Source organism: Podarcis vaucheri, assembly GCF_965113315.1.
Source record: "Podarcis vaucheri genome assembly, chromosome: 3".
NCBI lineage: Eukaryota > Metazoa > Chordata > Lepidosauria > Squamata > Lacertidae > Podarcis > Podarcis vaucheri.
In genome coordinates this window covers 51970423-51987015 of record NC_138761.1, presented here as the reverse complement: position 1 = coordinate 51987015, position 16593 = coordinate 51970423, and the positions used below count along the sequence as shown (strand labels likewise).

The window sequence follows — 16593 nt, the reverse complement described above, 5'->3', positions numbered from 1 at the left end:
GTTTTACCTCACCTTCTGCAACTTCTTCCTCCTGCTTCACATTTCTTAACAAAGCCTTTGCTTCTGCCACACTTGTTGCGGTTTATGAAATCAAAGGTTCTGTTAAGGAATTTGAAGCAAAAGGAAGAAGATGTGGAAAGTTGGGATTAATACTTGTTGCAAATGTACCATTCACAGAAGTATATTCTTGCATTTCAGCTTTAGAAGCCATTGAACAATACACATGCTATGCAACTCACATAAATTCAGCAGGGTTTCTGTTTAAGAAATTGCAGGCTAACAAAATAACCAGGGATATAGTGTGATGTAGCTGTTGAGGAGTCTGAATTAAGAGTTGGCAGTACTTGTTCACCTCACAGTTCAACTATGAACTTGCATTGTCTTGCCCTGGACCACCTAATATCTTCCCCTCAGTTCCTCTGACTACCAGCCAATCAGTAATATAAGTATTGTGATACAGGCTGCCCTTACAGGGATGGTCAGAGATGTCAGTGAGATATTTATATCAAATAGTTTTATATTTTAGTTATCAGTGGGTAAACTGTTAAGCGAAACTGCAATATCATCACACTCCTATATTTCTATTTCTTTAATAAAATAAAATGTAAAGAATGTCACCACACAGCCCTGGTTGGAGGATTTGTAGTTTTGTGTCCCAATCCTGAATGTGCATTAATTCGGGATGGGATAGGGGAGCAAATATGAAGTGGTGGTCTAAAGCAACAGAAGTTGTGAGTTAAGCAAGGTAGGAGGGAGGTGACAAGAAAATGGGGTATTTAATCAAGCAAACACTCATATGTGTGCAATATCAATCAACTGAACTTAACATTCTCCAGCTGACAGGCTTAAGATTCTGTTCATCTTAAAGGTACAGTAACATACATTATCATGGAGGAGGGGGAAATGCAAAGGGGGCTTTTAACTAGGAGAAGGCATGAAAATGGGATGATCTATGTGCAAAGGAGAGTTGAAATAAGGAGGAAGAGGGAGATAGGAAAAAGAAGATGAAGGTGAAAATGGGAATGCAGAGAGCTGCGAAAAGAGGACTAAGAGGTGTGGGAATGCAGGTGAAGATGAAAGCATTTTCATGAAAGGTCTGTGGAATAGGAGGGGATGATGGCTTCATAATGGGGTGGGAAGCGAAAAGGGTGCTTAGTAGTTGCAATGTGTGGAAAGAGGAAGATGCAGGTTAGCAGGATGTGCAGTGGTGTTGCACGAATGGAGGGGGAAGAGGAGGAGGCATGGATCAGAGAGTGAAGATGAAAATGGTTGCAAAGCAGAACAGAAGAGAGTGGCTTCAAAAGTGTGGCTGGGAAGGTGAAAAGCAAGCTTAGTAGTTGCATGGGGTGGGAAGGGATTAATGCGGGGAGAATGGCAAGATTTGCTGCTTGTCAGAAAAAGCAACCTTTATTGTGCATTTGTAATAAGAATTGCTTTATCTCTTTCTAGGGCGCTGGTCAAGATAAACTTGGAATCTATGTCAAGTCTGTGGTCAAAGGTGGTGCTGCAGATGTGGTTAGTAGTACCTTTAATTATTAAATTACTAAAATTTCAGGGATTAATTTTGAATAGTTATAAACTACATAGGTTAGCTTGGCTAATCTCCTAATGTATAATGTACCTTTGTCTTATGAAACATTTAACCAGGATGGCCGACTGGCTGCAGGGGATCAGTTACTTAGTGTGGATGGCCGCAGTTTGGTTGGACTATCCCAAGAGAGGTAAGTCATGCTTTCATGTGTTTGTAGAAGAGTGGTGTGGTTATAAATCACATAGGACTTTTCCTCTCATCTTTTACACCCCTTGATTTGATTGACATATATTCCATTTTCAGCCTCCTCTATCTTTAATCACTGGTCATGCCATAGATGTTGAGACACATTTGCTCGCCCAGACATGTGTAGTGTAGTGCTGTGACTTGCAATGGCTCTGGATTTTTTTGAATTGTAGGAGGCATTTGGTTTGTCCTGAGAAAAGTGACTGCGCTTTTCATCTCTATGCTACCTGGTCTGCCAGACTGTTTCACAGACTTGTAGCGCTTCTATTAGAGCCATATGGAGAAAATTGAGCCCTTTTGCCACAGTTGCAGAAGTGGGATTGCACAGATTGGCAACCCAGCCAATCAAAACAACAACAGCACTAGTGTACCCTTTTCTGCTGCAGTACCACTGATAGTAGCTCAGAGTGCCTCATCAAAGAAAATTCTGATTCCCAAAGTCTGTGATTAAATCCTGTATTTGATTTAAAGCTTGCAGTCCTTGCAGTTTTAAAGACAGTCATTTGTGCCATTTCTACTTTAGAAAATAAACTGGCAATTTTTTGTGTGGTGTGTGGGTTTTTTTTTACTTAGAGAAAGTTTGGATGAGTTGTTTAGTGTGCAAGACATTAGATGAAATTTTATTCTACTCATGGTTCATAAAAAGGCCCTTATTCCAAATATTACTATTTTAAACAAATTTGTTTTATCTTTTATCTGGAAAACTTATATTTTGTGTACTTTCTTTTTGATCTTTAGTGCTATCTTGCTACTGTCAATTGTAGTATTTTTAAATTAATTTTATTTAATTCTTACCTCAGGGCAGCAGAGCTGATGACAAGAACAGGATCAGTAGTGACGCTAGAAGTAGCAAAACAAGGAGCAATTTATCATGGTTTAGCAACTTTGCTTAACCAGCCGTCTCCAATGATGCAAAGAGGTAAACAACTTGAAATATTTTTGTCCGCATACATTTTTGGGTGAAAACCAGTCTTAAATCTCCATGCTTTCTTGAAATTGTGTTTGAATAAACAAAGTACAGCCTAATTCACTCATTATTCTTTCTCTGAAGGAGAGGCTTATAAAATCCTTAAAGTCTAGTACAATGCAGTCCTGTGAATGTCTACTCAGAAAGTCTCACTAATGGGGCTTACTGTTGGACAAATTTGCATAGGACTGCAGTGTTAAGTGTGTTGAGGGTTGTTCCCCAAAAGTAATGAGAACACAGACTATTTCATAATCTGTTTCCTTCTGTGTTAAATGATAATGACCTGTTGAAAGGACAAAACAGTCAAGATTGTCAAGCGTTTTGAAGATTAGATTAAAACATTTTCTATGGGTTGGTACTGTTTGGCAAACATATATTGAGCCTGACCTCTGATCCATCTGGCCTAGTACTGCCTGCTCTGACTGGCAGCAACTCTGCAGATACCCGCTGCATAATATCCTATTAGCTGGAGATGCTGGGGTTGAACATAGAACACCATACATGCAACACCTGAGCTTTTGTGCTGACTATGTGCTTCCCCAACCTGGATAGGAGTGAGAATACTGCATTTCATTTCTTTTGGCCCAGTAAATACAGATTGTGTGGCAGCCCTGTTCATTTGTTAATTTCACTGGCTTGGAAGGAGCTGTAATTCAAGTGATTCCTGATTCATCTCTCATTCAGAGGCCCCGGGCAAGCCACTTTCATTTCGCGTGAGATACTACCACCTCAGCATTAATTCACCTTAAGAAGGAAGCAGGAGGTGCTTCATAGTTTAGCCTCTGTCTGAGCTTGTCTTCAAAGAACCTTCCTCCTAGTAAATAGAGAGTGTCCAGTGACTAAAGCCCCATTTGACCAGCACACAGCAGGCAAATTCACAGTTAAGTCCAAATTCTCAATTCACTTCCCTTCGCCCAATTTCATTCATCTGGGATTAGGGGCATGACTTCGAGATCACATACCAGGTTCTGGCAGCTTTGAATCCAAGCAGTAATCATATGAGAAGTTAAGCAATGATTGTTCTCATACAACTTCTCTCTCTTTCTGGAGTTTCAGACCGCCGTGGCTCAGGTAAACCCCGACCAAAGAGTGAAGGATTTGAGCTATATAACAACTCCGCTCAGAATGGATCCCCTGAGAGCCCCCAGTTGCCTTGGACAGAATATAATGAACCAAAGAAATTGCCAGGGGATGACAGACTGATGAAAAACCGAGCTGATCACCGATCTAGTCCCAATGTAGCAAGTAAGCAGGAAATGGTTTAAAGATGTTTATATGGACCATGTTTCTGTAGAGGACTGAAATGCTCTGAAAATGAATGGAATAAAAATTTGATAGTTAGCTGCAGGGGCTAAATTCTAAAGAAGGTAGGCCTCCACAGATGTTATGAAACACCCAACGCATTACTTCAGATTGTGAGTCCTCACAGGCCATCATTCAGCTTGTAAGTGCCTGGGACAAGAGGTGAGCCAAAGAAGAAGAAATCAGAGGCTTTCAGGAACCTGCTGTAGTGGGTATATGTATATGTAAAATTATGTACAGTGGTACCTCAGGTTACAAACGCTTTGGGTTACAGACGCTTCAGGTTACAGCTAACCCAGAAATAGTACCTCGGATTAAGGACTTTACTTCAGGATGAGAACAGAAATCGGGCAGCGGCAGCACAGCAGCAGCGGGAGGCCTCATTAGCTAAAGTGGTACCTCAGGTTAAGAACAGTTTCAGGTTAAGAACAGACCTCCGGAACGAATTAAGTTCTTAACCGAGGTACCACTGTACTGAGACCCCTAAGTGCATGCATACATCATTTGATTTGTATGCTGCCTTTCCATAGTTAAAACTATGCTCAAGGCAGCTTACAACATGAAGAAATATACATAATATAACAAAAATACAATAGTCATAAATATGTACCGTAGGCTAGTTATTCCACCCTTGAATAGCTAGCTGTGAAACAAATTATATATACTTTTTTTCTTACATTATTTAAGAGGAGCAAACAAGTTTATCAGCCTTGTTATTTCTCTTAGTTTGAATTAGTTCTCTTGTGTAGGTAACAAAGGTGGTTTAATTTTTTTCCCCCCTCAACAGACCAGCCTCCAAGTCCTGGGACCAAGAATGCATATGCAGCTGGAACCACTAACAAGATAACATCAGTCTCTACGGGAAATCTTTGCACAGAGGTTAGAAGTAGCAAGCAAAAAAACATTTACCATATATATATATGGTGTATATATATATATATCAGTGTGGTGTATTTTAATAGGTACAAAAGTGTAAATGATCTTTCTATATTTATACAGGAACAGATACTACCATCCAGACCTGAAGCATATCCTATCCCAACACAAACTTACACCAGAGAATATTTCACATTCCCAGCCTCCAAATCCCAGGATCGAATGGGTCCTGCTCAGAATCAGTGGTCGAGTTATGAAGAGAAACCCCAGATTCCACCTGAAAGTAATCATTATATCAGTGTTGCAATGCAGGTTAGAAATTTGCTTTTATCAACTAAGTTAACTGAATGGTTTTGGTGTGGTATGGAATAATAAGATTGGTCCCCTAATATTTAGTACTTGTAAAAATATCTCTGGTTTGTTACAGCTGCTATTTGTTATTTGGTTAGCTTTAAAATTAGAAATTAAAGGTTCACAGTATATCTAAATTGTTAAGAAAAGGTTCCATACATACTGGCATCTTGTATGAAAACTTGACAATATATATTTATGATGTTTGAAACATAGCAATAGTAAATAATATTGGGAACATTACTTTTGCCAAAGGTTTGTGTCTTAAGGGTGACTGTAAATGCAGTTTAGTATTCAAAGACTGCATTAACTATTGTCAAACCATAAAATGCCTGTTTAAGTTGTGTTCGCTTTTAAATACCCAAGTCATTAGCAATCTGCTAGTAGCGTTTTCACAGTGCATCTTACACAAGTTGCTTTGTGTTCAGTGCTTCTGGACTAATAGAGCATAAGAAATGCTTTCATTCCAAACAATGCATTCTTTCTAGGTCATGGTTAAGGTCATTGATAGAGAAGCACCAAATAAGTTGCCTTTGTTCAAAGTTTCTAACTACGATTCTTTTGCATCTGGTCAACTTTGTGCCTAAAATAAATCTTGGAAGGAACACTTAAGGAATTTTGAATTCAAATTAAAATTTATAGATGGTTTCATTGGAGCTTCTAAGGTATGTGGTGCCTTATTATCAAATGGTATTACATACTGCGCAGTGGTTGTGTTTTTCACTTAATGCTGGAGAACTTCACAGTGATCTAATAAAAATGCAGCATATCTGTGAAGATGGAATATTTTACCAGGGATTTAATGATCAGATGTTCTCCTGCCCTATATAACTATGAGAAGGAGTGGGGAAATACAGTAAAGTGAACAGATGGTTCCGCTTCCTGTGCTGCTCTTAGGGTTAATTGTGATTATAATAAAAGCTTGTCACAGCAGTTGGAGGCAGGACTAGATAAGTTACTGTGCTTCAGTTCTTCTTGTAAGCTGCTAGCCCTACATCTTCTATGGGAATACGTTTCAGAGCTGGAAGTAGTTTCAGTTTGGCATTGTTGTGAGTTCTGTGTGAGAATGGGTATACAGCCTAAATTAGGTTGCTGTTCTTTCTCCTCCCAAAGTAATTTCGTAATCGTGTATCAAAGCTCACAGACCTCTAGAGCTTGCATAACTTGTTTGGAATGAAAGCCTGTATGCAGTACTTGGAACTGTTGCAACATGCTGTTTATGAAAGTGTTGATTTTACAGGAAAGTGAGTAAGCATTTCATCATCACTCTAGAATGCTATAAACTGTCATTTAGTAATTTTTTTCTGTATATGAATTCTAACATGTGAAAACTTTTTTTCCTTCAAGCGTGTAACACGTTCTCAGGAGGAACTACGAGATGATAAAGTTTATCAGCCAGAAAGGAGTCGACTAGAAGTTGCCATGCGAAAAGATGTGGAATACATTGATCGCAAATCAGACAGTGATCCATGGATGAATTCTTCTGTGGATTCTAGCACATCAAGCCAAGAGCATCTAAACCATTCCTCTAAATCTATTCCCCCTGGTTCTTCTTTAACCAAAACTGGACCTGGTCGCTGGAAAACTCCTATTGTTTCTCAACCAGTCTCACTAGTGACTTCCCAGTCCACCAGAACAGACCTCCCTCCCCCTCCCCCTCCTCCACCAGTGCACTATGCAACTGACTTTGATGGGCTGCAAATGGATTTGCCTCTTCCGCCCCCGCCGCCACCCCCAAGCCAGTTGGGGCCACAGTCGTCATCTCAGGTTGCTGCTGCAGAACGCAAAAAGAGAGAAGAACATCAAAGGTGGTATGAAAAAGAGAAAGCCCGTTTAGAGGAAGAGCGAGACAGGAAGCGTCGGGAGCAGGAAAGAAAACTGGGGCAAATGCGTTCTCAGCCACTAATTCCTGCGCAGTCCCTACTTCCTCCAGTTTCAGTTCAGCAGGTGAAACCAGAAAAGCCTTCAACATTGCAGAGACCCCAGGAAACCGTCATTAGAGAATTACAGCCCCAGCAGCAACCCCGAACCATTGAGCGAAGAGATCTGCAGTACATCACCATCAGCAAAGAAGAGTTGTCCTCTACTGATAGTTTATCTCCTGACCCTTGGAAACGAGATGCGAAGGAGAAGCTGGAGAAGCAGCAGCAGATGCACATTGCAGACATGCTGAGCAAAGAGATTCAGGATCTTCAGAATAAGCCAGATAGAACAGCTGAAGAGAATGACCGCCTGCGCAAGCTCATGCTGGAGTGGCAGTTCCAGAAACGACTCCAAGAGTCAAAGCAAAAAGATGATGATGAGGACGATGAAGAAGATGATGATATTGATACTATGCTGATTATGCAGCGACTGGAAGCTGAGAGAAGAGCAAGGGTAAAATGAGAGAATCATTTTAATAAGCTGTTTGTATTCTAAAATGTCTGTTAGCCTAACCCCCCCCCCCCACCTTAGATATCACCACAGGATAAAGGAGGACTGGACTCTCTTATTGTCCCTGTCTTTCATTGTATATAATGAAGTTTGGTCTAATCTGTTTTGACTTTGTCCAAGTAAGTGGTGTATTATAAGCTACTAACTGGAAAGCTTGAGCTGAAGATAGCTCTATTTCCAGTTCCCTTCCTACCCCCAGCCCCCCAAATAGCAAGGGAATGACAGGAAAATTAGACATTCTTTCTAATAAATAGATGTTGATCCCTGCTTTGTTTAAGTCTAGTATATGATTGCATACATATATAGTTGTCCATAAGGGCAAAAAGTGAAGGACTGTCACCTGTATTTTTTTTAAGTAAGCCTAGTTTTAATTCTGCTTAATTTTTGTACATTCATGAAGCCAATGCCACAACATATTTTATGTTCATGTTTCATCTGTCAAAATGCATAGCATGATTTGGATTTTTACTTCCACAAGAGTGATGACGAGGTTCTTTCATTGGTGAAAATACAAAACTACAGAAACTGATTAAAAACGTATAGAAACTTTTTTCACGCAGCAGCATATAAACTAACTCAATGAGGATGATTGTATATTTGACAGTGATGAAAGTTAAAAGTGGTGCAATTCTTTATTTAAAGATTTGTAATTAATTGGTCTATAAATTATGCTGCTTTTGCCACAGTGAAAAGCATTTGCTTTCCAAGGCAACCATTTTATACATTTTCTCAATGAAAGCATTGCTTTCTTTTTATTTTTCTGTTGTGGCTCACTTTTCTACACAGCAACTTAAATCAGTTTCTTAAAGGCTAAGTGTGTCCTCGACAGATTCATTATATGGTATCTTGTGGTTGCTGCCTCTTGTTTTGTCACACAGCTTTATTAACTACATTAATATATCATTTAAAAACAAAATTCTTTATTTTGGGTTATCTAACACATTAATCTTGTTGTTTTAAAATCTGCATTATAATTCTTTGGTAGGTGGTCCACTGTTGCATAACATCTGCTAAATCATTCCTTTCCACTAGGACTGATAAATTTACATTTTGTACGTTTTAGAAATATCCCCCATCTCTAATAACCAAATATTTTTAAAATGAGGTAACTAATTGGCTGCTTTTTTGCAATAAAAATTGTATAGCTCTTTATCCACTTATGGATGGACTGTGTGTTCTATCTTAAAGGACACAGTTTACAGAAATAACTTGCTTTTTAAAACTATTTTTTTACTGATTTATTTAGAAATGTTCACCAATTCCACATTAGCTTATCAAACAGTGCTTTTCATTTTTCTTTTTATACAGCTGTAGTAACAAATCAAAGTGCTTTTGGCATAGTGCAAATCTAAATTTATCCTTATTTTCACTGAGCATCTTTCTTTTTCCTTCTCTTATTACCTGCAGCAGACTGCTATGCCAGCAATCTCTGTTCTAGATTTGGTATGTTCTTATTTCTTTCTCTTCAATGCCTTTTTCTTACTGCTTTTTATCCTTTTCTTCTTTTTAATTAATAATGATCCAATATGCATTGGATATTGCTTTCTAAGTGCTTTATGGCAGGGTGTAATGTGTTAAAGGGCTGTAAGCAAGCACACAGCCGTTGCTTGAGGTATGTTCCTAGCTTTTCCCCACTCCTGCCTTTATTCTTTAAAAGTTGTGTTCTGTTTGCATCTTTGAATTGTTTGCAGCTGTGTCCAACCATTTATAGGAATAATATATCTAACATTTTCCAAAAATAACCCTTAGCTTTGATAAACATTATATGTAGCTGGGACTGAATGGCTCCCTTCTTTTTTATTGTTGTTACTCCCTTGTCCCGCAAACCATAGATTTAATTAAATTTATTCTAACCATTTCAATATTCAACTTCTAAACCATTTGTCGTTTCTTGCTCCCATGATGGATAGTTTGGCATTCACATTAATTTCCTAGAAACTATTTGCTTTACCGCTTTGCTTTTTGGAATGCTACCTTGAAGTAAAAAGTTTGGAACTCATTTATAGTTATTCTAAATATCTATATAAAAATAATTCCTTAGTTGATCAGTAAGGGATATGCTGCTGGTAAGTAGCAATATTGTGTCAGAAGCTAACAGCATTATAATATAGACAAGACTATGCATCTGAGCAGGCTTTCCATGATATATAGCTGTTTTATGAGGCAGAAATGAGGTTCTCTGTACCCTGATCACCTGATCATTTCTTACTTCTGTTTGCCCTGTGATACAGCTTGTGATCTGGCTAGCACATTGTAGTTTCCTTACACCAGCATTTTTTATTTTTAGTTTTCCTCAAACAAAACCAGCGTATAGACGTTAAAATAACTCTCAAGCTATAAAAAATTTTCTGTTTCTGGATTTTTGAAGACAATCTAACCTATGTCACTCCACATATTTAAAGGGAAGAGATTTAAGCACCTGTTTCACTGTCTTACTGGAATCCATAGAACTTAAAACTACCTAACATTGGTAGGCTCATGATGATGAATTATATAAAATAGAATTATAGTTAAAAACTTTTGTCTCCCTATCCCATTTAATTTATTTTGAAGCTTCTCTTTAGAGTAACACCACTATGACATTTTGGCATTCACAATTCGAGTCTCTTCAGCAGTGTGGGACATAGTCCAGTAGTTCTCCTTTATTCTTTCATTACATTTTCTGACAGGTTCTTAACTAGATAATATCCACAAATCTCTTCAAGGACAATTTCTGAAATCATTTTACTTCTGTAAAATCTTCCCAGTAATGTAAGATGATCTGTTGTGCAGAAATAGGCCCTTCTTGAGTGAATACTTTTGCACTTACCATGCACTTTATTCACATGATTTTTTCCATGTTAAATGACTGCAAATGGTTCTTTCAGTATGGAAATCCTTATGCAATGTCAAGAAGAACCAAAGATATTACTTTAAATAGCTATTCACTTGGGCAGGCTGTCAGGGCCAGATTCTAGTGCCATTTTTTAAAACTAAATAGGCAAAGGGACCTGTGCCTTTTGACTTGCATACCTGGTGGACAAACACATGTAATTCTTCTTTTTAAACAAGTCCCCCCCCCCCTAATTTATACTGTAAAGTACATAGCTGGTTCTTTAGTAGGATTAGTGCCATTTTCAAAAGCTGAGTAGAGCTAGAAGCAAACCTTCCCTCTAACACTTTATGCCTGTTGACCACAGACCAGTTTTTTTTGGGGGGGGGGGGTGCAATTGAGAGAAAAGAGATAGATTTACCAAAATATTGTACACCTCTACATTTACACTATAAATGTATTTCACTGCTCATTCAGCTAGCTCGTCAGCACTTTAGGAAAGGGGTGGCTAATATGCTGTGCTCCTGATGCTTTTGAATTGCAGCTCCAATCATTTGTACCCATTAGCCACACTGGCCGAGGCTGATGGAGGTGTAATCCAGCAACATCTGGTAGACCATAGTCTAGCAATCCCTGGTTTAAGTTGAGGTGAAATGAGGAGATGAAAAAGTTGAGAGGGAATTTTTTGAATTATTATATATAATAAATATATAGAGAGAGTGGGCCTTTTCTGTGGTGGCTCCTCAATTGTGGAATGCTCTCTCCAGAGAGGCTCTTCTAGTGCCAGCATTACATGTCTTTAGACACCAGGCAAATTCCTCTTTACCCAGGCCTATGGCTATTAAATAATCTGTGGCCTGTAAAATTGTGGGGGAGAGGACTGTTAGTATTATGTTTATTTTACTATTAGGTGCCTGTCAGTATGCTTTTTACTATGTTTTATTATGTTTTTATCATTGGTGTTTTGTAATGTGTTTCTAATATTGTACACTGCCCTGAGATCTTTTGATAAAGGGTGGTATAGATATTGACATAATGATGATGATCACTACAGCATTTGTGTGCCTTTCGAACCTTCCAAATCCACATTGATTTAAAAGTCCTAATTTTCCCCTGCCCTTACGTTCTGCTTTCAAGTGGACCAGCAATTTCATAAAGAGATGTCGATTTCGAACTGAGATTATCTCTGAGAATTTCACCATTACAAACGAGTAAAAAACAGCAAGTGCCTGGTTCTTCTTGTGTTTGTATCATTGTGCTCTCCAACAGGGACCTTTGGTATCTTCTTTCGTGGGGAGCAGAAACTTGCCCCACATTAGATGTTTGTTTGGGTGGGGAGATGCTGCAAGCCTCCAGCCATCACAGTACAGTGGTGCCCCGCAAGACGAATGCCTCGCAAGACGGAAAACTCGCTAGACGAAAGAGTTTTCCGTTTTGGAGGTGCTTCGCAAAACGAATTTCCTATGGGCTTGCTTCGCAAGACGAAAATGTCTTGCGAGTTCCTGTGGGTTCCCCCCCCCTTTTCTAAGCCGCTAAGCCGCTTATCAGCTGATCCGATAAGCCGCTAAAAGCCGCTAATAGCGCTAATCCGTCAATGGGCTTGCTTCGCAAGACGAAAAAACCGCTAGACGAAGAGAATCACAGAACGGATTCTTTTTGTCTTGCAAGGCACCACTGTAATGTAGTGGTATAGAAAACAAGTGTAAGTCGCTTGCATTCCCTTCCCACAGATTTAGCCAAAGTGCTGCTCTCCAGATGCTGTTGAACTTCAACTCCCATCATGCCTAATTGTGGCCATGCTGCCTGGGGTTGATGGCAGTTGTAGTATAATGACACCTGAAGGGCATCACATTAACAACCTTCACAAATGACTGAAGTTAAACTGTGGAGAAGAAACATGCATGTTCTCTAGGGACAGGAGGACGAAAAGAAATTCCTCTGCACATTTCTTTTCTCTCAGTAAAAAACAGTAGTAATTTTCCAGAATTTTAAGATGAAATACTGATCCTCATCCCATGACCAAAATTTTCCGCTTTAGCAGTGACAAAATAACACCTGTGTTGGACTATGGGTTTTTTAAAAATGAACAAACCAAGAGTTTCTCTTCAGAATTTCTGTCCTGAGGATTCATTTGCCCTTATTTGGGGGAAAAAAAATTGAAGACAGATCTTTGTTAGCTACAGGATGAAGAGCGTAGACGGCAGCAGCAGTTGGAAGAAATGCGTAAAAGGGAAGCAGAAGACAGGGCCAGGCAAGAAGAAGAGCGCCGGCGCCAAGAGGAGGAGCGGACAAAGCGAGAGGCTGAACAAAAGGTTATGACCCCCTGAGTAGAGCAAAAAATCTTTGTATGCTTGGCTGCTAAGAATTCAATTTTTAATGAATGGTGGATGGACACCCTATTTTATGCTACTGTAGAACAGGTTGGCTCTATGCGCACAAACCTTGAGAGTTACTGCATTGCTTGCTACTTTTATAGTGCTTAACACGTATTGGATGCCGTATGCTAGCTAAAACCAGGAAGCAGACCCCATTGGCAGGCTTAATAAATGGCAAGATATATAGGACAAATGCAAAAATAAATATATCACAGTCATATCTCAAGTTAAATATGCTTCAGGTTGAGCGTTTTCAGGTTACGCTCTGCGGTGACCCGGAAGTGACAGGTTCCGTTACTTCCGGGTCGCCGCGGAGCGTAACCTGGAAGTAACGGAATATGTTACTTCCAGGTTTTGCCACTTGCGCATACGCAGATGCTCAAAATGACGTCATTCACAGATGCGGCGAATCGCGGTACACGCAGACGCGGGTTGCGTTATAATCAGGATGCAAATGGGGCTCTGGAATGGATCCCGTTCGCATCCAGAGGTACCAGTGTACAGAGAAGCGGACACGGAGCAATGGATTCCAACTACAAGAAAGAAGATTCCACCTAAACATTAGGAAGAACTTCCTGACAGTAAGAACAGTAAGACAGTGAAATTTGCTGCCAAGGAGTGTGGTGGAGTCTCCTTCTTTGGAGGTCTTTAAGCAGAGGCTTGACAACCATATGTCAGGAGTGCTCTGATTGTGTTTCCTGCTTGGCAGGGGGTTGGACTCGATGGCCCTTGTGGTCTCTTCCAACTCTATGATTCTATGATTCTATGAAAGTTGTTGAATATTTAGTACAATGAGAGAGATTCAAGATGAAATTCAGTCCAGGTGGTTAGAACAAAAGAATGAAAGTGGCAAAAAGGTTAAAAATGATTTAAAAATTAAGAGAAAAAATATTTTAAAGCTTTTCAAAGGAGGGAAGAGCCATCAGGCAAGGTATGAAGTTGTAGAATTCCATGCGAAGGGCACATAGGTGCTATTTTCTTCACCGTTCACTTCCCTCTTGTGTGCAAGTTCTCCATAACCACCCACTGCCAATATGATTCAGAATTTTGTTGGGCCATTCTCACAATAGCTAGCAGGATCCTTAACCATATAGTTTCACTGATTAAAAGTTTTGAGCTGTTAGCAACAATCTCATAAGGAGCAGTGCAGATGTAACAGCCATGGTTTAGGGAGTAGGCTGAATCCCTACTTATATATGAACAACTCTTTCCCATCTCAAAAAACGTTCACTGAATTGGCCTGTAGTTAACCATGGTTAGCAATGGACAAATGTAAAATTGAACCATGGCTGAATAGCACTGCTTCAATGGCTCCCTTTACTGTTCCAAAGAATGATTGAGGGAGATGGAGGATTTTTGTATTAGAAAGGAATGAGGGGGTATGGGCTCATGCCAGGTCCTCAGTCCATTGTGTGGATTGTCTCTTATGAGGATGCAGGTAACAAAGCTCATTAAGTATAAAACTTCTCACTATCAGTTGAATGGTAAACTGAATCGTAATGTTTGTTTTCATTGGTCTGGTACGTATGTGCAAGTTAAAGTTTGGCATTAACTTTCACTCTATATTGAATATATGTTCAGTATGTTATTTGTCAATAGAGACAGGAAATATTATTTGCCTTCAGTATCAGCTTAAATAAGGGAGTAATATCTGTCCAATCATTTAAATTCAAAGAAGTTGTACTGTATATACAGTGCTTCAGACACCTTAGAATACAGTTCAAGAAGCTCTATAGAATTGACAGGGTAGAGTGATACCTAATTTCTAGGGCAGTATACTGTCAAAACAATGAATGCCAATACAATTTTAAAGTGATAACTTGAAAAGGATGGGTAAACTTTAGTGAGCTACTGGTTTTCTTCGCATTAAAAGTAAGGTAGAATTCTACATCAGTTGTACTCGGCCTTATGTGTGCACCGTTCCTGTAAACTCTGCAATGTTTGGTAATGTTTAAGTTTAATTTTCTCTGTGAAAATATGGACCATGTCTAAGTTCAAAGATGACTCAACATTTGAAGAAGCTTGTAAATAATTTATAGTAGTAAACATTGCAAATTTACTGGGTATAAGAGACGAAATTGTAACTGAGTTTTGTTTTGTTGGTATAAAAATGGCCTTCTCCGACGTTTGTTTGACCATTTGTTTCCTTTGGGCCCACAGAGGCGACAAGAAGAAGAATATTACAATCGCTTGGAAGCTGAAAGGCGCCGTCAGCATGATGAGGCAGAACGGAGATTGCTGGAGCCCGATGAGCCTGGTCTGTACAGACCTCCGCTTCCACGGGAATATGAATTCCCACCCTTGCCCCCTTCATCTAATGCTCCTCCTCCCCCACCTCAGCGAAACACCTCTTACCTCAAAACACAGGTCCTCTCCCCAGATACGCTTTATACTGCCAAGTTTGTTTCATACAATGATGAGGAGGAGGAGGATTCCTGTCTAGCAGCAGGTCAGGATAAGTACTCCAGTACAAGAAAGTCTTATGGTGACCTTCCTCCTGCCAGCCTTAAGCCACAGCAGCCCTCACGCCAGCCACGCCCAGCCTCAGATGGCATATTTCTTTCCAACTCATTCCAGCCATCCTCGGTCAATGCCAACAGTACTGCTTTCAAAACGAGCCAGCCCCCTCCCCTACCAAACAAACCGAGTTTCATCAATCCCAGCAGCTCAAAAGGTAGACGCAAAATTTTAATTAAGAATCTTTTCTGTATGAAACTCTCTCCACGTTTCCCGCTATGGTGTTCTGAACAAAATCACTTCATGATTATATCTCACTTGATCACTGTCCTAAGCATGGTGGTCTGACTTCAGTGCTGATGTGCTACTGTAAATCCTATTTTTAAATGTGTGTGGTCTTTCCATTTTCTTACCAAACTCTCTGTAATTCCTACTTTCATATAATGAAAGAAAAGTGATTTTTTTTTATTGAAAAAAATCCCCATCCAACCAGCTAAAAGTACTGTTGGTTTTGGCTTTTGTTCTGTATCTCTTTTCAGCTACTGTTTCTTATTTTCACTGGGTCCATGGTGCTTTCACATTTCTGAGCCACATGTTTCTCATGATAATAGGACATGTGTGTCTGGTTTGTTAATAATGGGAAGATGTTTTCCTTCTGCTTATTTGGCATGTATCTCATGTGCAAATGGCTTTAAGAGTATACTACCCAACAACAGTATTTGAAATGTTAGGGGTGTATATTTGAAGATTCAGGGGAGAGAGGTAAATTAACTTATAAACAATATCAATAAGCATATATTGATGCTTCTAGCACTGGCTGCCTAGAGTTGAAGCAGAAGCCTATTTTTCCATTTCTAGTGCTTCCTCCCTAACTTTCTCCCATAACTTACTTTTCCTGACTTTATTCTCAATAGCATAAATGAATAAACCTAATAACCTTGGCAGAAAATAGTTCCATTATCTGCAGAGCACGACAATTCTAGTGTAAAAGAATTGGGGTGCCACACTGACAGAAGGTTGTGGTTGGTTTAGCTTTTGATAATTTGGAAGATGAAAACCAATTTATTAAAACAGTTACTTTTCTAAGTATTCTCCCAATTTAATTTTGGTAAGCAGGGCTCTTTGAATGTTTTGCCCTTTAAACCACCATGTGTAGTGAGAAGCGGGAGGTCAGCAAGGCTTCTTCAGTTGCTCTTAATGTTATAATAGCAGTAACCCAAAATAGACACCCACCCACTGATGT

The 16593-nt window shown here is 39.4% G+C and overlaps 1 protein-coding gene across 2 annotated transcripts in view; it reads left to right on the top strand.

Annotated features, from left to right (window-relative positions):
* The window catches only part of AFDN (afadin, adherens junction formation factor), an 86944-nt gene that overhangs the window by 64306 nt on the left and 6045 nt on the right, over positions 1–16593 (top strand). For both annotated transcript variants that reach the window (XM_082217125.1, XM_082217126.1), the window contains 9 exons: positions 1450–1515; positions 1648–1721; positions 2578–2696; positions 3795–3989; positions 4834–4925; positions 5046–5234; positions 6621–7649; positions 12696–12830; positions 15054–15567. In XM_082217125.1, the coding sequence (XP_082073251.1) occupies positions 1450–1515; positions 1648–1721; positions 2578–2696; positions 3795–3989; positions 4834–4925; positions 5046–5234; positions 6621–7649; positions 12696–12830; positions 15054–15567 (2413 nt within the window). The remainder of the gene's footprint in view (positions 1–1449; positions 1516–1647; positions 1722–2577; positions 2697–3794; positions 3990–4833; positions 4926–5045; positions 5235–6620; positions 7650–12695; positions 12831–15053; positions 15568–16593) is intronic.